The sequence below is a fragment of the Plasmodium brasilianum genome, chromosome 12 (assembly GCF_023973825.1).
Source record: "Plasmodium brasilianum strain Bolivian I chromosome 12, whole genome shotgun sequence".
Lineage (NCBI taxonomy): Eukaryota > Apicomplexa > Aconoidasida > Haemosporida > Plasmodiidae > Plasmodium > Plasmodium brasilianum.
Window position 1 is genome coordinate 1,212,954 of NC_090125.1, and position 25,602 is coordinate 1,238,555.

A 25,602-nucleotide genomic window follows, 5' to 3' on the forward strand; every position below is an offset into this window, starting at 1 on the left:
CGTTTTTCATTCTTCATTTTTCATTTTTCACTTTTCATTTTTCACTTTTCATTTTTCACTTTTCATTTTTCATTTTTCATTTTTCACTTTTCATTTTTCGCGCCTTCACTGTTTTGTCCTAGCAACGCTTTAAGCAACTGTCAGTTGTAAGTCCCAAAAATATACGCTCGTGATACGCGTATATTTATGCTTAACTTAGCAAAGTAGCGCAAATATTTTAAAATGAACAAAACCTACTTTAAAAGAGTATATATATTTTTTTAAACTAAATAATATCATACGTTTATACATAACAACAAAAAAACTATTTAAAATGAAAATGTATTACAATGCCATTTCATTCGTAACATTGGTAAAGGTGTTAAGTGGAGGGAGGAAATAATATGCAGGCCACAATGGAGGATACCATGTATGCTAAAATGGAAAGAAATATTAATACAAAAATGAAAAGAAATGTTAATACAAAAATGAAAAGAAATGTTAATACAAAAATGAAAAGAAATGTTAATACAAAAATGAAAAGAAATGTTAATACAAAAATGAAAAGAAATGTTAATACAAAAATGAAAAGAAATGTTAATACAAAAAATTATGTAAAAATGAACAAAATGAATACCAAAATAAAAACAAACGTGCATACTAAAATAAAAATATGAAGCCCATGTAACTGGAAATTCGCTTCTTTAATTCAAAGTGTTGAAATGGAAGCGTACATTAACATTTAGGGGCAGTTGAAAAGTTGTTATTACTGCGTTTATGCCATGATCATTATCTTTTTTTTCTTTAAAAAACAGCACACACGTTTGTCTAGTTTGCGAAATTATCATAATTTTTTTTTTTTTTTTTTTTTTTTTTTGTGGCTAGTATTTTGCCATAATATATCTTGCTTTTACAAAAGTATACTTTTCATTATTATAAGTAAATTCACAACTCTCGTTCGAAAATGGAGAAAATTTTATATAATCATTCACACGTATATCTAATGGTACTTTATTATTATTTGCATCATAAATTCCATTTCCAAGTGCTACAACTAATCCATCACATGATTTTTCATTATTTTTGGTTTCTGGCATAATTATTAATGAGTCAGATGATACACTTCTATTTATTAGTTTTATTAACACACGGTCATAATAAGGAGTAATGTTGTGTGGACTTACTTCAGCAGAAGCATCAATTATTTTTGCTAAAACTTCTTCATTCGATATTAACAAGCATTCTTTATCGTTGTATTTTACCTACAGCGCGAAAAATGTACACAAAGAAATGAAGCGTAGAACGTGGCAACGAAAAAATAAATGCTTCATCTAATTTATGAAAAGATATACGCACTTCAACATTCTTAGTTGTTGGTCTTACCTTATTTCCATCACTTGGGTTAAAAATTACAACATCGCCAACTTGAACATCTATTGGTACCCTTTCACTAAAATTTAAAAAATAATGGGTATATATATGTAAATAAATAAATCAATAAATAAATAAAATAATAAAAAAAAAAAAAAAAGGTAAAATAAAACAAAATGACAAAAAAAAAAAAAAACAAGAGTTAAAAAAAAGTAATAAAAATAAAAACGACAAATGTGTTCATAAATTTATGAACGCGTTAATACTAATTTTTTTTATTTTCATATTTCTACAAATTTACTTCAATTTTTGTATTTTTTTTTTCTTTCATTATTTTTCTTTTTATTTGCAGTTTTAAGAAAAAGACGAAAAAGAAAAAAAAAAAAAAAAAAAAAGCTTATTTTCGCGCATTATGCTAAATTTTCTATTTTTAAAATTTCCTTTACTTTTAAAAAATCAGCCTTTTTGCGCCTATAATTTTTATTTTTGCTCTTATTAAAATATGTACCAAACATTTCATTTGTTACATTTTAAAATGCACACTATGTGTACGGACAGAACAAGTGCATATATGTAAAAAAGAAAAAAATGCACTATCCTCAAAATGTATGGGTATATATTTTCTGTATATTTTAAACGTATTCCTTTTATTACTATTTTTTTTTCTTTTCTTTAACACTATATTTTTACCCATTTTTTGTATTAACGACTCCTGTTCCAACACCCAACACTTTTCCTACATACTGGTTCTTTTTTAGCTACAAAATAAAAAAAAAAAAAATGAAAAAGAAAAGTAATATAAATGTAATGTCATTACAACATCAGATAGAAAAGGGCATAGTAATAATATATATATATAAATTACACTATCTCCAATGAAAACCCCTGCTTCAGTTGTATCATATGCATCGTCCTTCTGGATCAGAACAAATTCATTTATGGGGGTTAGAGGACCTCTAATTATTTTATTTTCAAGTTTGTATTCTTGCGAAAAATTAAAATTAAATTAAATATGTGATAGTGAAGGTGATAAGAAAAAATAGAGAGCACACATGCTTAACATGAACATGTACGTGGACTTTCATCATAGATAGCGATAACAATCTTACTATATATATATATATATACATACATACATACATACATACATACATACATACATACATACATACATACATACATACATACATACATACATACATACATACATACATACATACATACATACATACATACATACATACATACATATACGTGTGTAACCTTTTATGAAAATATTCATGCAAAAAAAATAAAATAAAATAAATACGAAAAAACACCTGTTGCCCTCAACCTCTGTGAAGAACTTCTCTGCAGTTGCTTCGGGTTAGTACTCACAAAATTCTACAAAAAGAAAAACCAAGGAGTGATATACATATTTCGCTTTCGTTTACTAGATGCATCAAATGATATTATAATATCAAGAACAGCTAACCACGTAGAACACATTTGTTATAAAAATTTTCACAAAATGCATTGTTCGTTATTCTACACTTTTGCTGTATATTTCCGCATCAATTTTGCTTTATCTTTTCCGTCATCCTTTGCTTTATCTTTTGCTTTATCCTTTACTTTCTTTTTTCTTTTTTTTTTTCTTTTTTTGTTTCTATAAGCTTACTAAATTATGGGTTATAGTATTCCTTTTTGCTAAAGCATAACTTAAAGTTATGGCCATAAAACACACTACTGCAATTAATTTCATCTTGAAACAACAGAGAAAAAATTGTTTACGTGCGATATAAATATATGTATATATTATGCATACAACGTGAAAAAAATAATATGATATTATTTTTATTTATGATAAGAGCGTTAAGAACAATGCTCGCAAAATTTACGTATAATATGTAGCTGTAATTGCCTCAAACGCTGAAGGGTATATTTTTAAAGGTTATATATTTAACAGCTTACAACGAAAAAGGGTACTTACACAAATTCAAGCGAATATGTATACATGTAAGCGCATATATATATATATATATATATATATATATATATATATGTATTGTTTATATATGCACGTACATATATTTATAAACTTTCGTGTTCACAAGAAACGCACGCATAGAAAATGCGCGAGTGGCGTGAAACGTTTTACGCGTTACTTACATAGAAGAGTAGGATCTCCTTTATATGCACATCCAACTTCCATGAATATTCATATTTAGCGCTTTAAAAAAATAAAATAAAATAAATATAAAATAAAAATAAAATAAAATAAAAATAAAAATAAAAATAAATAAATAAAAAGCTTGTATCATAAAAGAAGCGCTCTGAAAAGTGCAATTCTTTTTGTTACTTCTCTAAATCGCGTTATTTTTAAATTATCGTAAAATACCATAACATAAATTAACGTATATTATGGTAAATTATTTTATATATTAAAATATTTAAATATAAGAATAAAGAATTGCCAACTTTTAAAAACAAATTGTCAATGTATGACTTGTTCAGAAAAATATGCTTACATAATTTATTCTCTACAAAAATTATGATCAAAGAGGAAATAATATTAATACATATATATATATGTACATATATATGTATATATTCTTTTTTTATTTTTTTTTTTTGAGCCATTTTGTAATTGCACAAGCTTTCTATGTGTTTGAATTTGATCGTGAAATTGTGTATATTTTTGTTTACGTACTTAACCTCAACACATGTATATACAATAACGTATACATTTAACACGTATTTAAATGTGTTTCCTGAACAATTATTTATACAGGCATCCATTACACATGTAGATAAAATTACAAAGAACATTGAAATACAAGGTACAGTGTCGTATAAGCAGACGTATATTTGGATATATTCATCTGCACATGCACACACGTAAATATATACATATGTATATATTTATGTATGTATATATGTATGAACAGGGGTACCCGTTAAACATACCTTTTTTTTTTTTTTTTTTTTCTGGTAAAATAAAAGAATTCATTGTTGCTATGTAAAAGCACCTCAGTGGAAAAAAGGAGCAGACTTGTTTAATACATTCAAATAGGAGTTTTAAAATTTTAGCAATATTCTACATACAATTTTTACAAAAAATAAAGAAAAGGAAAGAAAGTAATTATCGTAAAATTAAGAAAGTAAAAAATTAATTTTTCAAAATTATAAAAGTTATTAATCTTTTTAAAATTAAAGAAGAAATTAATCATTTTAAAATTATATAAAAAATTAATTTTTGTAAAATTAAACAAAAAGTGTACCTTAGTTTATAGTACACCATTAACATTTACCCTAGGCAGTTCATAATTTTTTTTTGTTAATTAAAAGAGGACTCGAAGTGATCTTTTTTTTTAATCTTTGGACACATTTGCACACATACGCTTGTGGGTCTTTATATGCGACTATACGATTACATATATTTCTAGTGTGTACCCGTATACGTGCGTATTTATGTATACCTGTGTATAGGCTTGTTAGTATACTCGTATGCATACCTGTGTACATTTCTGCATGTGATATTTACACGGTACGCGAAAAAGAAACAAGACATAAGGCCCAATTAAAACTTTGCTACAGGACAATATATTATATTCTTTTATTAAACACTTACAAGAACATACCGTCCGATTTATATTCATTTAAAAAAAAAAAAAAAAAAGATATACATTAATTCAAGTCTTTCCCTTTTTTATGTTTCTAAGAAAAATTAATCATAAGAAATTAAAAGTAGATAAAATAGTAGCACGAAGTGGAAACATACTTTCAGCAAAAAAGAGGCTCACCAGGAATATATCCCAAGTTAGAAGTATTACTCACGTTAGAAACATTTGCTACATCAGTGTTATTTCACACAGAGAAGAAAAAGGGTTTCGTGGCAAAAAGAAAAGAGGACAGGGAAGTATAGCACCTGTACTAGTTATTGCACCAATTGGGTCAATTGCACGGATTGCAACTACTGTACCGATTGGTAATATTGCACCCATTGCAACTGCATTGTTTGCGGCACCTGTGGCAGCTTTTCTTAACCCGGAAAAGAGGGATCAGAGGGACAGCATGACGGCCCTAACGTTCGAATGCGTATCGGAAAGCCCGAATATTGTGGAAGAAGAGGAGAAGATATTAAAATATTGGAAAGAAATAGATGCTTTCAACTTATCAAATAAGTTATCACAGAATAAGAAGCCATATATCTTTTATGATGGTCCTCCATTTGCTACAGGACTACCACACTATGGTCATTTACTAGCAGGTATAATAAAAGATTGTGTGACAAGATACAATTATCAGTGTAACTATTATGTTGAAAGAAGATTTGGATGGGACTGCCATGGGTTACCTATTGAATATGAAATAGAAAAAGAAAATAATATAAATAAAAAAGAGGATATCATAAAAATGGGTATAGATGTATATAATGAAAAATGTCGAAATATAGTTTTAAAATATTCAAATGAATGGATAAAAACTGTAGAAAGAATAGGAAGATGGATTGATTTTAAAAATGATTATAAAACTATGGATACTACTTTTATGGAAAGTGTTTGGTGGGTTTTTAGTGAATTATATAAAAGAGGCTTTATATATAAATCTTTTAAAGTTATGCCATATTCTTGTAAATGTAATACACCCATATCTAATTTTGAGTTAAATCTTAATTATAAAGATACACCGGACCCTAGCGTAATTATTGGCTTCATTTTGTCGTCATCTTTTCCTCATGTTGAAGAAGATTATTCTAAAGATGAAGATAAGCAGGAGCTGCTTCAAAAGTATGCCATTTTTTACGATCCCTATTTTAATGCCCATGCCAGAGGTGGCAGCACTGCACCAGGTGCTGCCACTGCCGCTGATACCGCATTCAATACAAATAATTGCAGTGAGAAGAGGGAACCATCTGCTGGAACACACGTTAACAACGTGGATAATGTACCAAGTTTTAGTGGTGAAGGCCTTCCAAACGAGGTCCTTGCATGGACTACCACCCCATGGACTCTTCCGTCGAACTTGGCTCTGTGTGTAAATGAAAATTTCACCTACCTGAGAATACAAAATAGAGAGTGTAAGCGTATTATGATTGTAGGTGAGTGCAGGTTAGACTGGATTATAAAAGAGCTCAAGATAAATCCAGAAAATATATGCATATTAAACAGATTTAAAGGGAAGTATTTAAAAAATTTAAAATATAAACCATTATTCAATGAATTCTATGAAAGGTATAATTTTAAAGAAAGAGCTTACAAGATTTTAGCAGACGACTTTGTTACAGATGATGTAGGTACTGGTATAGTACACTGTGCTCCGTCATATGGTGAAGACGATTTTCGTATATGTAAAGATAACGAAATAATTGATCCTGAGAAGTCCATTTTAGTAGATCCCTTAGATGAAAATGGGTTCTTTACAGAAGAGATAGAATTAGTAAAGAATATGTATTTAAAAGATGCAGATAATATTATTAAAAAATATTTGAAAGAACAAAATAGACTTTTGAGTAATAACACCATTGTGCATTCATATCCATTCTGCTGGAGAAGTGATACTCCATTAATTTATAGAGCTATTCCTGCATGGTTTGTTAGGGTTAGCAGTGTATCGAAAAATTTATTAAAAAATAATGATGTGACTTACTGGATACCTGCACATGTTAAGGAAAAAAAATTCCACAATTGGATTAAGGATGCAAAAGATTGGTGTATTAGTAGGAACAGGTATTGGGGTACACCATTACCATTGTGGTGTGACGAAAAGATGGAAACGATTATATGTATTGGAAGTATAAAGCAATTAGAAGAGTTATCTGGAGTAAAAAACATTACTGATTTACATAGACATCATATAGATAAGATTGAAATTGATAATCCAAAAGGAAAGCATTTACCAAAACTGAAGAGAATAGCAGAAGTATTTGACTGTTGGTTTGAAAGTGGTTCTATGCCCTTTGCAAAAGTTCACTATCCATTTAGTACAAAAAAAGAAAGTCTAGAAAAAATTTTTCCAGCTGATTTTATTGCAGAAGGATTAGATCAAACGAGGGGATGGTTCTATACTCTTTTGGTTGTAAGCACTCTATTATTTGATAAAGCTCCTTACAAAAATTTAATATGTAACGGTCTTGTTCTAGCATCAGATGGGAAAAAAATGAGTAAAAGATTAAAAAATTATCCTGATCCCGTTTATATTCTTAATAAATATGGAGCGGACAGCTTGAGACTGTACTTAATAAACTCAGTAGCAGTGCGTGCTGAAAATTTAAAATTCCAGGAAAAGGGCGTTAATGAAATTGTCAAAAGTTTTATCCTTCCCTTCTACCATAGCTTTCGTTTCTTTGCGCAGGAGGTTACCAGATTTGAAAGTAGGGCAAATGGTAGCACCAGTGGAACAGATGACGGTATCGGTACTATGTGCTGCACCAAATTTGTGTTCTCTGAACAGTGCATATACCAGAATGACAATATCATGGACCAATGGATCTTTTCTTGCATACAGAATTTAATAAGGTGTGTGCACGAGGAGATGAGGGCATATAAGTTGTATAATGTTCTTCCAAAGCTTTTACATTTTATTGAAAATTTGACTAATTGGTATATACGATTGAATAGAGACAGAATGAGGGGAAGTTTAGGACAAAAGAATTGTTTGCAAGCATTGAACACAACATACAAAACGCTCTATTTATTCACTATCATCATGGCTCCTTTTACTCCCTTCATTTCGGAATACATATATCAGCAGCTTAGAAATGTCCATGGGGGGAAGCACCAACAGGAATTAGATCAGACGAAGCAGGTGCAATCGAATCACACGCAGGATGCCAAAGGAAGAAGCACTCCTTCGCTAGTGAATAACACATGCAGAGATGTCCATTGCAATGAAGTAAGTGGTTTTGATAACAAAAAAGATGTGTCCAATATTTCGTGTACAGAAGAAATGGACAGGAGTAAGAGTGTCCATTTTATGATGCTGCCAAAAGTAGATGAACACTACACAATAAATTATGAAATTATTGAGCTAATTGAAAATATGAAGAACGTTATAATAATGGGTAGGATACTAAGAGAAAAGAGAAAAACAGCAAATAAGAAACCTCTAAAGTTATTAACAATAGTGCATAAGGATTCTAAATTTTTTAATAATTTTGATAAAATTACTCATTATATAAAAGAAGAATTAAACGTTCTAAATGTTGACTATTCCAATGATGTAAGCTGCCTTACCTTTACAGCAGTTCCTAATTTTAAGAAATTAGGTACTAAACTAGGTGCGAACTTAAAAAGTATACAAAATAAAATAAAAGATATGACTGTAGAAGAAATTAAAAAATATGAACAAGAAAGAAAAATACTAATTGATCAGGTTTTATTACAAGATGATGATATACTCATTCAAATGAAACATAATCTTCAAGATATAAATATAGAAGCTATGAGTAATGACTCTATCACTATCTTAATGGACTTTACAGCAGATGCACAATTGGAAGATATGGCTAATGCTAGAGAAATATGTAATCATATACAAAAAATAAGAAAAAATTTATCTTTAATTCAAAACTCACCCATTCAAATGCATATCTTTATATCAGATGAAGAATTTAAAAAAAGTATGATAAAGGAAATAGAATATATTAAGAAATGCCTTAGACGTAATTTAAATCTTTTTAGTACCATGGAGGATGTTGAACATGTCAAAAATAAATTCCATGAGGAACATATAAAAGTAAATCATAAGGATGTAACTGTTGTATTTACCAAGGAGTAGCAGCCACAGAGGACTGCGCCAGGGTAAGGGACTAAATCGGTACAGAGAAATCGTAGCGACAAATGCCCAGATGAGTGTTTCGTAGGCGTTCCTACCACCCTTGTTTACCATCATTTCTTACCACCCTTGTTTACCATCATTTCTTACCACCCTTGTTTACCATCATTTCTTACCACCCTTGTTTACCATCATTTCTTACCACCCTTGTTTACCATCATTTCTTACCACCCTTGTCTACCATCAATACTTACCACCCTTGTCTACCATCAATACTTACCACCCTTGTCTACCATCAATACTTACCACCCTTGTCTACCATCAATACTTACCACCCTTGTCTACCATCAATACTTACCACCCTTTCTTGTTCGTACCAAGCTTTTCTCGTACATGCGGATTCAAACAGAGTAGTGCAGTGCACAAGGAGGGGGAAAACGGATATGAACGAACTCATTGCATAATTGCTACTGTCAGTGGTGGATGAGTATATATATGGCCAGATACACTTGTGTATGGGCTAGATGCATGTGTTTATGCCTTCCTTCTCATCAGTGCAAATAGCAAAATAGATGCACGTGCAATTCGGTTGGCGACTATTTGATTTGAGAAATAATGGAAAAAAAAAAAAAGTACAGAATGCAGATCATAAAATAAATCATGTAGACAAATGAAGTAACAATATGCAAAAAATAATGTGTACAAATTACCATATTGCACTTTATTTTTATTAGAAAAAATTATTCAAACGTGGAGTACGAATGAATATGCATTTTCTTACAGTTTTAGTTACATATACGAATTTGCTTGCCACCTCTTGTCTATATAGTTGGAATATCTTTAACGCCGCGTGCACAAAAATGTGTATAAATGCATTGGTGTATTGCACATATGTGCTTATGTATACATAATGCTCTGTATATATATATATATATATATATTTGTACGAACACGCCCAACTCTCTTTAATTTTTCACAAGAAATTAAGAACATCAGTCTTATTTTTTGTATAAAACTTATAATGCAAATTGAGTTTCTTCTTTTTCTTTTTCGTTTACTTTTACTTTTACATTTTTTCTCGTCCTCTCTCTTTTTTTTTTTTTTTTCCGTTTTACGATTAAAAATACATGAGGACAAAAAAAAAAAAAAGGAGAAGAATAAAAAGCATTAGACGCATTAGAAGCGCAAGAAGCTGAAGAATCTGAAGAAGCATATATGCAGCTTAGGAACCTTGCCAAGCTGGAAGTGATCATATGGAGGAACACGATAAACACGCAAAACGCCATGAAGATAAAACGAATGAACACATAAACAAATCAACGAACATGTTTATTCATTTATAATGCCATTGGAAATTTCAAACCATACAAATTTTTTTTTTTTTACAAAAATAATCATATATAACAGCAGTGATTTTACAGACGCAGTATTACGCACAATACATGAAAAGGCGAAATGATGCAAATAAAAGGATAAAATAATAAAAAATAATATAAATTAAATAATATGATAAAATTGAAATAAAAATACACATGACTAAGCAGAATATATATATATATATATATATATATATATATATATACATATAATAGGTGAAATGTATAAAATATAATATAAAGGATCCACGCAAGCCCCTAACACGTTAGAGTTACCTGGACGTGTAATCTCAGACACTGTTTCCTCTTCCTCGCATTTCTTGTAACAAAAAAAAAAAAAAGAAACTGATTTAAAATTCAGACATACGTAAGCAACATATGTATGCACATATACATACACACGTACATACATATATATGTATATATATTTATATGTCCTTCTTCCAAGTGAACATTTCCTAATGGGTAATAAATATAATTCGATTATAATTCTCTATTCTCCTGAAACCAAGTTCATAAGTCGGTTTGGTCATTTTCTTACTTTCTTCCTTGACATAAGTAAGAGGTGCTTGTTCTGTTGTCTTCTTTAAGAGGGATATGCCTCTTTCTTGTTTTCTTCTCTTCTTTCCGCTATAACCACGACAACCCACTGCCAACTGCTACAACCCACTGCCAACCACCGCTATATCATCGTTTGTATGATCGAAGACTTGTACATGAAATTTTCGTCAATGTTGGCATCCTCAATATTATTAAGTTTGAACACCTTTTCAATGATACTTAGTTCAATAGCAGTAGTGTCCATGCCACAGAAAGCGGACCAATCATTAGCAACTAAGCCGGACCCAATGAGATCGCTTCCTCTATTGATTGTACCAGTTATTAAAGGTATTTGTAGGAGTTCTGATAATTCTTCTATTTCTTGTGATGACGTCATAGCATGTAATAATCCACCATTATTAGTAAAATACGAATATGTACCTACTAATAAATTTCCAGCAATAGAAGTTCTAAACACTTCAATATCTAGAACATCCTGTATTATTTCTTCTGTTTCTCTATCTATATCTGTATGTATTAAACCGACATAATCATTAGCAGTAATACAATTACCTAAAGCAGATAAACGTTCTTCTATACGTTTTATTTTTACATTTTCTGGTAAAGCATTCCTTAAATGTAACAATTCTTGATCAGTACATATACTTGACACAAGCAATCCTTTTCTATTACCAACACATACTCTACCTATAACCTTGGTACCTCCTATTGTTGTATATATCAAAGGAATGTGTTGTGATAACTCAGACTCAAATACACTTGAAAAATTTTCCGATCCTCCTAGAGCTATTAATGCATATGCATTTGTTAACCTCGAAAAGACTCCGACTTCGTTCGAGTTCTCAAACTGCACTCGGACTGCCATCTTGCACAAATCATTCGGGTGTGCTGATGCGTATGTGCTGATGCGTATGTGCTGATGCGTATGTGCTAATGCGTATGTGCTAATGCGTATGTGCTAATGCGTATGTGCTAATGCGTATGTGCTAATGCGTATGTGCTGATGCGTATGTGCTGATGCGTATGTGCTGATGCATATGCACATACATACACACATACACATATGTATATGTATACCTTCACTTATTACGCACAATATATGTTATTATGTGTCCACTGCTAAAAGCGTATGGTGACAAATTGAAGTTTTGATAGAGTTCTGTCTAAGCCTATTACGCGCTCGTTTGTAGTAAATGTGCAATGTTTATTATGTACGTGCTTATGTATATATTTATATATCTGTGGAGGTACTTACAGGCGTACGCAACCTTATTATGTACATAACTTACCCCTCTGCTTTATACTATTTTGTTGTATTATTACTTTATTATACTACTTTGTAATATTATTTTGTTATACTATTTTGTTATATTATTTTGTTATATTACTTTATTATACTACTTTGTTATACTATTTTGTTATATTATTTTGTTATATTATTTTGTTATACTATTTTGTTATTTCATTTCATTTTATTTTTTTTAAGGCTTTTGAAAACAGTAACGCTGACTAGGTGGGTCTGCATCGCAAGTCATCCTTTCCGCTTCACAAAAAGAAGAATTTTATTGTCGTTAAGAGAAAAAGCACACACAAAAAAATGGTTTACTCTTCCAAATTAGGCTACTACATCTGTTATATGTACGTGTAACATACACTTAAGCACATTTACGTACAATATATACCTTATATATATAGTAACGTATGTATTACATGCGTATAAAACAAGTATGTATTATACGTCAAAAAAAAAAAAAAAAAAAAAAAAAAATATGATGATTTTCAAATTCTTTATTTTTTCCAGCACTTATAAATCGTAATTGCTATTTTATATTATAATCTTTTTTGAATGTAGCAATTTTTATTTTATTTTTTGTTTTTTTGTACTACAATAATGATGCTACTTAAACGTATAATGACATTTTGCTTATATATATATATATATATTATTATACTCTTATAACTTCTGTTTTAATTAATTTTTTTTTTTTTTCTTTTTCAATGAAAACTTTTTAGCGCATTTTTTCTCACTGGCATGTTACTACTATGCGCTCAATTTTACATCTGCATTAATGCCGTTTCTGTGCTTATGCATACATAGATGGATAAATAATAAAGGTCTGCATAAATAGATGTACAAAATAAGTAGAATTATCATATATATACCTATGTACGCACATATTTGTATACATATATATATATATACCTACTTACAAATACGTGCATTGCATACATACACGAATACATTTCATTTTGGAGTAAAACGTAAATGATGCGCTTTGCTGTTCGTCGGTATACCATTTGGCGGTGAAAAAAAAAAATAATAAAAATAATAAAAAAATAAAAAAAAAATAAAAAAAAATAAAAAAAATAAATTATAATAAAATAAAAAGTTTTACTGTATAGTTTTACTTTATAAATACAAATACGTACATATTATTATATACGTATATTTTGTGCGTATGTTTATTCCCCTTAATTGGGCGAAGATTTGCTTCTAAAAATGCTACAGTTAAAAAAAATAAATAAATAAAATGCCACGATCAGTTCAATGCAATTTTGTTAGTACAACTCAGCAAAGTTTGGTACAACTCAGCAAAGTTTGGTACAACTCAGCAAAGTTTGGTACAACTCAGCAAAGTTTGGTACAACTCAGCAAAATTTGGTACAACTCAGCAAAGTTTGGTACAAATTAGCAAAATTTAATATTTTTTTTTTATGGCTCGTTTTTCTTATTTTTTTCATTGCAATATAAATACGTGTAAAAATATACAAAAAGATATAGCACTTATTTTATACATATACAAGTATATATAATACGTTTGCGTACATACTTATATACATATATACGAATATATTCTTATGTATGCAAAATTTTTGCTTATTTTTGCCCTATATATTTTTTAACCCAACCTACTTCGTCTTTATTCTTTGCACAACTTTTTTCCTTTTAAATTTTTAACTATACATTTATTGTTAAAAGGGGCACGCACATATCTGTTTTTATGCAAATTCGTATAAGAGAGTAGTAACAGCAAACTAGTTAGCACGTACGTACATAAAAACTTATCAACGCCTTTATGCGTTTATACATGTATACGTTTATGCACGTTTACATTTATGCATGTTTACGTTTATTCATGTTTACGTTTATGCATGTTTACATTTATGCATGTTTACATTTATGCATGTTTACATTTATGCATGTTTACGTTTATGCATGTTTACGTTTATACGCGTAATGCATGTGCATACCTGTTTAATACAGAAATAAAGTATACAAACATTGAAGTACCAATTTGGCGGCAAAAAATTTGAATATTATTTAAAAAAATATATTAACGCATAATGATATAACGTATTTTCAAAAAAATCGTGTCGTCCTGTTGAACCAAAAATTTTCGTAGTTATATATTACACTGTTAAAGCTAAAAAAGGGGAATAATAAAAAGGAAAAAAAAAAAAAAAAAAAAGCAAAGAAAAAATAGTGGTTTTCAAAAAGTTTACGTCTCTTAATCATTTTAGTCTTTATGAAAAAGAAAATAAATGGTTATTACGTTAATAAAATATTATGACCCCCACTGATAATCACGCATGAACGTGCTCTTATATTTCTCGGCATGCCCATAGATATATATATATATATATAATACACAACGTGGTTAATGCCGAACGGAAGCCCCCCTTTTAACAGAACTATTGAACATATCTTATGTGTAAAATTAGAAGGGAAAAGTTTTAGAGGACTACTTACACATTAGCAGCCGCCTTGTTATTTTTCCTCGGTACATGGTTACTATCCCATTTATGATAATATTATTTCGTTGATAGAGTTAAATTTTCGTAGTACACTGTTGAAACGTAAAGAAAAGCTTGAGTGAGTTGTGCTTGTAAATAGTCGAGGTGTAACCTACTGCTCTTTCGTGTGAAATGCTTGCATGAATAATATAACGAGCTAGATATACCTCCAAAAGATCTCTTATTGGACATGTACCATACGTACATATGTGTACATATATACGCATATGTATATATTATTATTTTATTATTTTTTTTTTCATGGTTTTGTTTTTGCTTTGCTCATTTAGCATATATTTAACTGAAATAAGTTCAAGTTAAATTTTGATGAGTACGTTTGAACGTCTATAAGTTGCAGTTGTAGTGGTAGTGCTATTCCACTCGGGCGTTTGCTCCCATTCTATGCCATTCGCTTCTTTTCTTTCTTTCGTTTCTTTTTTTTTTTTTTCTGCCCTTTTATTTATTCCAAGCCACGTGAACGTTTCCCCCATAGCTACCAATGAAGGTGTGTTACTCAATGCGCAAAGGCCCGTTGTCTAGGATTTCTAAATTATGGAAGCTGTTTTACATAAGGAAGTATTTGAATAAAAAGTATAAGGAAAGGGAAAGAAGGAAAAAAAAAGAGGAAAGTTATGAGCGTAATAAAGGTGAGAAGAGTGTTAAGAGCAAGTGGAATGAGGAGAAGGGGAATGCGTCAATTCGGGGTAACAATATGGTAACGTTCGAAAGTTTAGGAGTAGAAGAATGGTTGATAAAGATAAGTAAGAGCGTACATATAGTACATCCGACCAAAATTCAACGCTTATGTTTGCCTCTTATCATTGAAGGTAAAAATGTAATTGGTTCGTCTGAAACTGGTACAGGTAAAACGATATGCTATTGTTGGAGTATTTTACAAGAATTAAATAAAAATTTTTTTGCAGTTTTTGCGTTAATATTAGTACCAACAAGAGAGTTAGTATTTCAAATAGTTGAGCAATTTCATTTATATGGGACGAAAATAGGTGTTAAGGTATTGTCATGCATTGGAGGTTTTTCTCTAATAGAACAAAGAAGTATATTGTTAAGTAAACCACATATTGTTGTTGGTACCCCAGGTAGAGTAAGTGACCTATTATATAACTGTGAGGATATAATAAAATGTTTTAAAAGGTTACGATATATTGTTTTGGATGAAGCGGATTTACTTTTGCAAAAGTGTTTTGAAAGTAAATTAAAAATTATTCTTGATAGTATTCCTAAAAGTAGTAATAATAGCGAAAGGAAAACTTTATTTTTTAGCTCAACTATTACTGATGCTTTACATTACATAAAGGAAGGTTTTCCAAATGATAACCTTCTCCTCGTTAATGCAAATAAAAAGCAAAAACCAGTGAAAAATTTAGATCAACGTTATATATATATTGATGACATAGCACAAATAACTTATTTAGTATATATTTTAAAAAATAAATTAACCGATCAATCTGGAATTATATTTACAGCCAATAGTTATAAATGTGAACTGATATACACAGTTCTAAATATGTTAAATCATTTCTCCGTCGAATGCTTACACTCATCCAAAGAACAAAAAAAAAGAATGTCATCCTTATCAAAATTTAAAAACGGGATGTGCAAAATTTTAGTAGCAACAGATATAATTAGCAGAGGAATAGATATACCCAAAATTTCTTTTGTAATAAATTTTGATTTCCCGAATGATACGGTTAAGTATATACATAGAGTAGGTAGAACTGCCAGAGCAGACAGAAAAGGGCTAGCCATATCATTTATCGACAAAAAAGATATAAAATCCTTTAACGAGGTTAAAAAAATTATGAAACATAAGTTAAAGCCTTATGTATTGAACAAAGCACTTGTTCTTAAACATATGTTCAAAATTGGAAGAGTCATAAAAAAAGCAGAAATGCAACTAGAAGAACAGAAAGATGTTAAAAAGGAAAATGAAAAATTGAAACAGTTCATTTATCTTAACGAGTGATAACACAATGCGGGAGATATTTTTTAATCAGTTACGTAAAATTTACAAATGCAGCAAGTTAAAAAAAAAAAAAAAAAAATTTGGCTGTTTTACATGAACAGTTCATAAAAAGGATTATCTATTTTAAAAAAGAAAATTGTTTCCCATTCGATGAATAGTAGGCAGATACTATTTGTGCCTTTATGTGTTACGACATAAGAGCGAATATTTTTGTCCTTCTCTATAAACCTGTTTTACACCCCTTTTGTTTTATTGGTATGTCATGCCATTATAGTGTATTTTCTTGCTTGTGGTTTTATTATACAATTTCATGCACACGTGAATATGTTTATATTTTTTTATACCCCTCGCAGAAGAACATACGTCTTTTTTTTTTTTTTTTTTTTTTTTTTTTATACAGCTTTTAAAAACATAACTCTGTTGACGTGTAGTTTATTTTTCACTATTCATTCGTATGCGATGTGTGCAATTTTTCGTTAGATGTTCGTAAAAAATGTTTTAGTATATTTTTATGTGAACCGTTAATTTGTTTTTTTTTTGTTAATATGGGCATAAGCATTCACGTATTCAAGCGTGCGCAATATATATATATATATATATATATATATATATATATATATATATATATATATATATATAAGTATATATATACAATGAGCTTGTGCTAACACTAACTAAATCCACGTATATCACCCATTTCAGTGGACGTAAAAGTTTTATCACATCATTCGGATTAGTATAGCAAAGTCGTAGTAATTGTTTTTTTTTTTTTTTTTGATTAAATTCAAGGTTGGTATGTCAGCACTTTAGTATGTCCTTATTTTCGTCGAACAAATGTGAATTACGGAATAAGCGCGGAGTGATAAAAAGAAAAGAAAAATAGAGAGAATTGGCGTATTAAAAGGTACAATCTCCTCACTTCTTTAGTGGTACATTAATCAAAAAAAAGCCTACTTAAGTGTTAGATATAGTGATACTTATTTTTCTGTTCAGTTAAACAGTTTGAATTCTTAAAGGTAGGGAAACATAGAGGGCGACAGGAAATTCGTTCGTTTGTTAAGTTGTTAGTCTGATTATTTGTTTTTTTTTTTTTTTTTTTATTTTTTTTTTTTTTCTTCGGCAAGATTTCTATTACATAAGGGGAGAAAAAAAAGGATAGGACTGAAAAATTTGTAAAAAAAAACTTTGCCATATATTAGTCTCAATTTTGCGCGCCACTCCTTTTTCACTCATTCAGCTATGTATAAAATAAATAGTTAAAACATAGATGTACATATATATATATATACAATATACGCATGCGCCTATTTTATTTTATTTTTTTTTTTTCGCATTTTTCGCGTTTACTTTTAATTTAGAGTTTTGAATTCCCATTTTTAATGTTCATTAATTTTGGATTTTTTCCATTTTGCTTTAAAAAAAAATAGCACATGTTCGTTTTGATGAAACGGTATATTCCTTTATGGGAGTTCCTTTAATCATGTATTATATAAATGTACACCTGACCTGAAATAATTAAGGACGCCAAGAACATGTGTGAAGCGAACTTCATGTAATGCGCATAATGCGTTAGGTTTTTAACTATATGCGTGAAACGTTCTCAGTGGTACCCTCGATATACGCATAATACATCTTTATATGTGTATGTATGTATGTATGCATGTATGTATATGTGTATGTATGTATGTATGTATATGTGTATGTATGTATGTATATGTGTATGTATGTATGTATGTATATGTGTATGTATGTATGTACATACGCATATATATGTATGCATTTAGTGTATCTCTTTATTTTTTTTTAAATATATTAAGTCCATTTTTCAATACGGCAAAAGTATTTTTACCGTTTTCAGAAAATTCTCACACAAACTGAAAAAACGTGCATGCGACTCAACCGGATTAAATGATATATATATATATATTTTTTTTTTTTTTTTTTAATTTTTTTTTTTCCTTTTCATTTCTTTTGTACATGCTACTACATAGTATATGCAGAGATATTATCGTTACATCTTGTCTTGGGTTCATAAAAAATAAGAACTGCATAAGTAATAACCTAAAATTTATTCGTCCATTTGGGAGAGCATATTTCGAAGGTAATAATTACTTACTTGGTCATTATTGGGATAGAATACCTAGTAGCTTATTGGTAAAAATAGATAGACGAAGAAGAAGGTACATCACTGTGGGTAGTTACCAAGTGCGAGCTAAAAAAGAAGCTAGTAGAGTTGAAAAGAATCATCAAGATAAGAGAAAAAAAATGACCGAAGAGGAGACGACTATTCTACCGGATGAGCAGAAATGCTCCGAAAGGGGTATAGTACCCGCAATGAAAAAAGAAACATCGGCAGGTATAGCAAACGGCTTGAACGGAAAAGAAGAAAGAAGAGTAAAAGATGAAAGGGATGTAAAAGAACCGAACGGTGATAGGAATGAAAAAGCAGTTTTGAAGAAGAAGATAGACAAAAGCGCCAAACAGATGAAGGGGAAAAAAGAAGTAAAGAAGAAAGGAACAGCTAAAGAGGGAGTGGTAAAGAGTAGTATATCACTGTCATATGCACCTATCCCAAAAAACATTGAACAGAGATGGCATGATTTCAATAAAATAAGAGAATATGCAAAAATTACGAATGTTTATTTAGGAGCACATATATCAGCTTCAGGAGGAGTACAAAATGCTCCAATTAATTCTTTTAATATTTCAGGTTTAGCTTTTGCATTATTTTTAAAAAATCAGAGAAAATGGGACAGTGCTCCTTTAACATCTGATAATATAAAGTTGTTTGAAGAAAATTGTAATAAGTACGATTTGGATAAAAATTTTATTCTACCACATGGATCATACCTTATTAATTTAGCTAATCCTGATAAGGAGAAAAGAGAAAAATCGTATATGTCCTTTTTAGATGATATAAAAAGGTGTGAGCAGTTAAAAATAAAATTGTATAATTTTCATCCCGGTTCAACAGTAGGACAATGTTCACTAGAGGAAGGAATAAAAAACATTGCTGATTGTATTAACAGAGCACACCAAGAAACATCTGGTGTTATAATTATATTGGAAAATTCGGCTGGACAACGAAATTCAGTTGGATCAAAATTTGAACATCTACGAGATATCATTTTACAAATTAAAGATAAAGAAAGGATTGGAGTCTGCTTAGATACCTGTCACACATTTGCAGCAGGGTATGATATAAAAACATATGATAATTTTAATAAAGTCATGGAACAATTTGACAAAATCGTTAATGCAAAATATTTAAAGGCTGTTCATTTAAATGATTCCAAATCTGATATTGGGTCTGGTTTAGATAGACATGAAAATATTGGCAAAGGAAAATTAACACTCGATACATTTAAGTATATTATGACCTCCAAGTATTTTAAAAACATACCTATAATTCTTGAAACACCAGATTTAACTAATGATGAGTCGGTTTATAAATACGAGATCGAGTATTTGTACAAACTGGGATTGAAGCAGCAGGAGTAATACACTCAGTTGTTTAGGGGGGCACTGGTGAGCGGCATATTACAGCTGAGGGGGCATATACTATGTCTTTTTTTTTTTTTTTTTTTTTTTTTTTTTTTACCCCCATTTATTATTCCGAAGTTTATCACTCCCATTTTTATAATCCATTTTTTCCCAATTTATTTTCCTTTTTTTCACATTTTTTCTTTTTTTTAATTTTTTCCATTTTTTCCATTTTTCTGTTATTCCATTTTTCCATTTTTTTTTTTTTCTTTTTTTATGTCAAAAGAGATAAATACAATTTTTAAAAAGATGATCGGCAAAGTACGGCAGAAACGTATGAATTTCAGTTCTAACTGTGTACACGGGTTGTGTTAAAACATGAACAGGTACAAAGAGGCGAATATTTCGCGGTAAGCTACAGCGTTATGGTTAGTATCATCGTTTACTTGCATGGTTTAGTAGCATCATTTCACCAAACCACTATGTCCATATGTGCCCAACACCGTGCAGAGAGCAAATACATAGGATCTTATGCCATCTAGATATCCCCATTTCACATTGATTCAAAAAACAGACATATCTACATCATCGTATTGTTGATCACCTAACCTTATTAAATAGTCTTTAAAATTTCTTGGTAGCACAGGAACAGTCTTATCGCTTTCACATTTTGTGTAGTAATACATCGAAACAAAACGAAAAGGAAGCATTATTGACTCTTTATTATTCCGTAGAACAACTTCTGGATTATCAACAAATGGGATATCTTCTAACTCGACTTTATCATTTAAAATAATATAACACACAAGTACCGCTGTATTTGTAGTCATCTGCATATTACCTAAGTTTCTCGATAAAGGGAAATTTAATTTCCTTAATTCGGATGTTCTATCATCTGATGGAACATTTCCTAGAATACCTCCAAATAATAAAAAGTTTATTTTATCTTTATCTTCACATTTTAATATATCTTTTGCTTTCATATCGAGTAAACACACTTTATTCCAATCAAATAGATGCCTTAACTCACGTATAGGCTTTTCATAACACGTCGGTTTGTGTACGCTTGATATATCACTAAACTGTTTGTCGAATTTTGTAAATATTGCATTTTCATCCTTAATTATTTCACATATATGTATGTACTCAAGCGCGCACCATTCCTCCAACTCGTCCAGGTGTTCCACAATGTACTTAGTCTGCATTTATACCGCACTCACGTGTATGCATACGGCTGTTTATCGTGTTCGTAACGTATGAGTATGTACACGTAAACACATTTATATATGTGTATACATATGTATATATATATATATATATATATATATATATATATATATATACTCCCGTTTTTGTTCATATGAATTTGTGCAATTTTATTTATTTCTCAAGAATTTTTTTTTCTTTTCACGTTGGAAATTTTTTTCCTGAACTGTTCAGAATTTTTTCATATTTTCTTGCTTGCTTTTGCAGTAATATAATCGCGGTTTTTTTTACTTTTTCGCCTTTTACTCCTGCTTTGTTAAATTTACCTCTCCTACTTTTTTACTTTTACTTTTTTATTTTATTTTATTTTTTTTGTAAAAGGGAGCAATTTAAAAGGTTTGCCGCTTATCAAATGTCGCATTTTTAAAAAAAAAAAAAAAAAATATATATATATATATATATATATATATATATATATATATATATATATATACATACATACATACGTATTACATACAAACATACATAGTACATACATACATGCATACGTACATACGTACATACGCTCATATTTTAAAATGCCTGAAATGAGGACGTTGATCAAAATTTAGGCAAATCATTAATAGTAACGTAAAAAAACAAAAACAAAAACAAAAAGCTCATCGGGGGAAATTTGAAAAATAGCATTTTCCATATGTCATGATTTGCTCCTACATATATATCATAATGAGAATAAGAGTAAATATGTAAAAATATGCGATATGACGTACGTAGGTATACTATGTAAATACATATGGAAGTATGTATGTAATGTTTGGCAGTATTCGTTTTTGGCAATTTCATTATTTATTTTATTTTTTTTTTTTATCCTTTATTTCAATTTTATTTAATCCCTGCAAGTTACTGATTCCCTTTTGCGCAAATAACCACCACTGCTTTGTTTTAAATGGACGATTCGTTTTACTTTTTGCATAATGAAGAAGAATCAGAGCAAGTGAAGGAAGCTAAATTTGAGCTTCACAACGCTCTAAAGAGAAACAGAGCACGGACAAATAGAACAAGTAAACCTATGAGGGAGTCCTCAAATGTAATTCCCCTTGTCGAAAAGAAAACGCAGAATTTGACTGGAATGAAAGAAATGAATGCATTTATCTGTGGAGCGAAAACTACGCAGAATCAGCCAGCAGTCTTTAAGGTGACAAAGGGGGGGAAGGCAGGCCATTTTTACGGAAACAACGATAGTGCTACTAACAATAATGGTAGTAATAATAAAAACAGTGGTGGTAATAATGACAGTAATGTGTTAATGGACCACTCGGAAGAGAACCAAAAATATCAAAACGCCATCTCTAAAAATAATGAATTATTTAAGGAGAAAGGAGCTGACTGTGCAAAAGCAGGGCGATCGAGGGAAGCTGGAATGGGTAAACATGGAAAGGACCAAAGAAAAGCATACAGCCCAGAGGAAGGAGGTAAAAACGGTACTACTATAGCCGGTACTATTACAGATGGTACTGCTGCTTTAGATCCCACGGCTAACAACCTTAGTGATAACGGACACAACAGCACAGGTGGTAGTGTTAAATCTGATAGAGCTGGTACCACAGGCGAAAGGAACAAAAGAAAATGGGTCAACGAGTCTGAAGAAAGCACAGGGAAAAAAAAATCAAAACATGAATATGAAAATATTAGTAAGCAAAGGAGTTGCTCTATAGGAGATAAGACTGTTATTTCGATAAATTCAGAGAATAGAATATTATCTGATATTAGTGAATTCTCTAGTTCGCCAATGACTGACTATTCTTCATCAACGAATTACTTATCGAGTAATCCAAAACAGGAGCAATACATGTCAACGGATAAGAAAAAGACTCCCTTTTATTCTTTATCACCTGGAAATAAAAAAGAGAATGACAGAGATGTAAGGGGTTTAAACAAAGTAAATGCGTTTGGAGGTGTGAAGGGGTGGAAAGGAAAAGGGCAAAAAAGTAGTGCACACAATACGGCCGACAGAAATTGTGGTAGTAATGGTAATAATGGCAACAGTGGCAATAGTGGTAATAGTGGTAATAGTGGTAATAGTGGCAAAAGTAGCTGGAGTGGAAAAAGTAGCCGTAGTAGAGACAGAGCTAAGGAAAGAATGAACAAGCTAATGGGAAAAGATAAAAAAATTCTAAGTAAATTTAGAATGAACTACAATAGACTGACAGAGGGAGAACAGAAATATTACAAATACATGATGAAAAAGCTAAACATAAGATATGATTCAAGGAAACATGTCTTTTACACAGATGGTATGTTTACTAAAAATTTTGCAAAAATAATGGAAAAAGAAAGAGGTAATTATGATTATCTAGGTTATGTTGAGTATGCATGTTTTTATATATTAGAATGGCTAACCCCAACAAAGGAAGAAAAATTATTGAAAGAAAAAGCCTTAATGAAGTTAGAAGTAGTCGTGAAATCAATTTTTTCCAAAGCTCGAATGGAAGTATTTGGATCATTTGTTACTGGTTTATCTATTCCTGGAAGTGATGTTGATGTTTGCTTTATGAATATAGATGGAGAAGAGATTAATATTTTGAATATAATTGCTTATACATTAATAAAATTAAATATGAACACAGATATAAGAATAATTAAAGATGCTAAAGTTAAGATATTGAAATATACAGATAAAGAAACAGGTGTACAAGTAGATATATGTATTAACCAAAAATCTTCAAGAGAGACTACAGAATTTATACAAAATAAAATGAAAGAGTACGTTTATTTACGACCAATAGTTTTGCTTTTAAAATTTTTTCTAAATACAAGAAGTTTAAATGAAACATATACAGGAGGTATTGGATCATTTCTTTTATGTTGTATGGTATTGCATTTTCTTCAATTACATGAATCTACATTTGATACAACTGTTTATAATAACACGTATATAGCAAAACTGCTTATCGAATTTTTTAATTTCTATAGTATTGATTATAATATTAACTATAAATGTTCTGTACTAAGAGGGTTAGGTCATGTTATGCCAAGATATATGAGAAAAGAATTCCAACATGACAATCGTCTTTGTTTTGAAAATCCAGTTAATCCATCTCATAATATAGGACAGAATGCCTATAAAATTAGATATATCTTTAATTTATTTACTCTAAATTTCTGTACCCTAATAGAACTAATTAAAAGATTAAAGAAGAGCAAGAACTTTACTACTCATAACAGGGGTCAGAAGCACACACGCCAGCAGCAAAAGGACGAGGCAATAAGGGCAACTAGTACATGTGTCGGGGAAAATAACACGAATGCAAATAGTACATACGTGGACGGAAACAAAATGAACGTTAATTTTATCTTCCCCCTATTTTTTGCAAACTTTATTAATTCTGACCATATTGTTTTTACAAAAAGGGTTAAGGCAAACTTCCCAGCAGCTGACTGGAACATCAACCACTTTGATTTTGTTTTTTCGAAAGGGGAAAAAAATAAATTATTTGAGATGCTTTGTGAAGACTTATCTACATTTTTAGATAACAGCAGCTCTTGCCGTATGGTCGATTTGTTTTCAACCATGGACGGAATGTTTTCCTTTTCCTTCGACGTGTACAACAATATATTCAAGCACGCATAGTGCTTTGCCTAGCACCACGTATAGGACTACGCGTAGTCGTACGGGTGGGATTTTCGTGTTGCATTTTCGCGCCTTATGATAACTTCTTCCATTTGTCCACCCATCCATTCATTCGTCCATCCATCTACTCATTCATTCATTCATTCATTCATTTTTTTTTTTTTTTGATCTCTCCAAAAAAGGAGACAACCCATTTGTAAATATTAGCTTCAAAAGTGAAGTTTATGTTTGTGCATTTTTTATGTAAAAAAGAAAAAAACAAAAATTAAGTGGACGTTATATAACAGTGAGTAGCAGTGTAGCATGTGTGAAATAGGACGTTCCCAACAAAATTGCACTAAATGAAAAGCATAGTGAGGTGAACAAATTAAATGTGCACAGAAGATATATGAATGGAAAATTTTTTCACTGCACACGTGAAGTTAAAAAATGTCCTGATTTGTTAATAAAATTTTTTTTTT

General features: G+C 30.2%; 7 protein-coding genes across 7 annotated transcripts; 4 read left to right on the plus strand and 3 right to left on the minus strand.

Moving 5' to 3' along the window:
• Window positions 1-860: 860 nt before the first annotated feature.
• On the minus strand, window positions 861-3,091 carry MKS88_004242 (20 kDa chaperonin; the record flags this gene model as incomplete). Its single annotated transcript, XM_067217401.1, has 6 exons — window positions 861-1,241; window positions 1,336-1,429; window positions 2,041-2,108; window positions 2,216-2,334; window positions 2,670-2,733; window positions 3,008-3,091. 6 exons carry the CDS (start codon window positions 3,089-3,091, stop codon window positions 861-863), a joined length of 810 nt encoding a protein of 269 aa, XP_067071833.1.
• Window positions 3,092-5,040: 1,949 nt separating this feature from the next.
• MKS88_004243 (isoleucine--tRNA ligase) lies at window positions 5,041-9,108 on the plus strand (the record flags this gene model as incomplete). The annotated part of the gene is made up of 1 exon (XM_067217402.1): window positions 5,041-9,108. One exon carries the CDS (start codon window positions 5,041-5,043, stop codon window positions 9,106-9,108), a length of 4,068 nt encoding a protein of 1,355 aa, XP_067071834.1.
• A 2,055-nt stretch (window positions 9,109-11,163) lies between these two features.
• Window positions 11,164-11,907, minus strand: MKS88_004244 (eukaryotic translation initiation factor 6; the record flags this gene model as incomplete). Its single annotated transcript, XM_067217403.1, has 1 exon — window positions 11,164-11,907. One exon carries the CDS (start codon window positions 11,905-11,907, stop codon window positions 11,164-11,166), a length of 744 nt encoding a protein of 247 aa, XP_067071835.1.
• A 3,429-nt stretch (window positions 11,908-15,336) lies between these two features.
• MKS88_004245 (ATP-dependent RNA helicase DBP8) lies at window positions 15,337-16,821 on the plus strand (the record flags this gene model as incomplete). The annotated part of the gene is made up of 1 exon (XM_067217405.1): window positions 15,337-16,821. One exon carries the CDS (start codon window positions 15,337-15,339, stop codon window positions 16,819-16,821), a length of 1,485 nt encoding a protein of 494 aa, XP_067071836.1.
• Window positions 16,822-18,798: 1,977 nt separating this feature from the next.
• On the plus strand, window positions 18,799-20,322 carry MKS88_004246 (DNA-(apurinic or apyrimidinic site) lyase 1; the record flags this gene model as incomplete). Its single annotated transcript, XM_067217406.1, has 1 exon — window positions 18,799-20,322. One exon carries the CDS (start codon window positions 18,799-18,801, stop codon window positions 20,320-20,322), a length of 1,524 nt encoding a protein of 507 aa, XP_067071837.1.
• A 545-nt stretch (window positions 20,323-20,867) lies between these two features.
• MKS88_004247 (SAM-dependent RNA methyltransferase) lies at window positions 20,868-21,509 on the minus strand (the record flags this gene model as incomplete). Its single annotated transcript, XM_067217407.1, has 1 exon — window positions 20,868-21,509. The coding sequence occupies one exon, from the start codon at window positions 21,507-21,509 to the stop codon at window positions 20,868-20,870; it is 642 nt and encodes a 213-aa protein (XP_067071838.1).
• Window positions 21,510-22,456: 947 nt separating this feature from the next.
• MKS88_004248 (nucleotidyltransferase) lies at window positions 22,457-25,141 on the plus strand (the record flags this gene model as incomplete). Its single annotated transcript, XM_067217408.1, has 1 exon — window positions 22,457-25,141. One exon carries the CDS (start codon window positions 22,457-22,459, stop codon window positions 25,139-25,141), a length of 2,685 nt encoding a protein of 894 aa, XP_067071839.1.
• Between the last annotated feature and the right edge of the window lie 461 nt (window positions 25,142-25,602).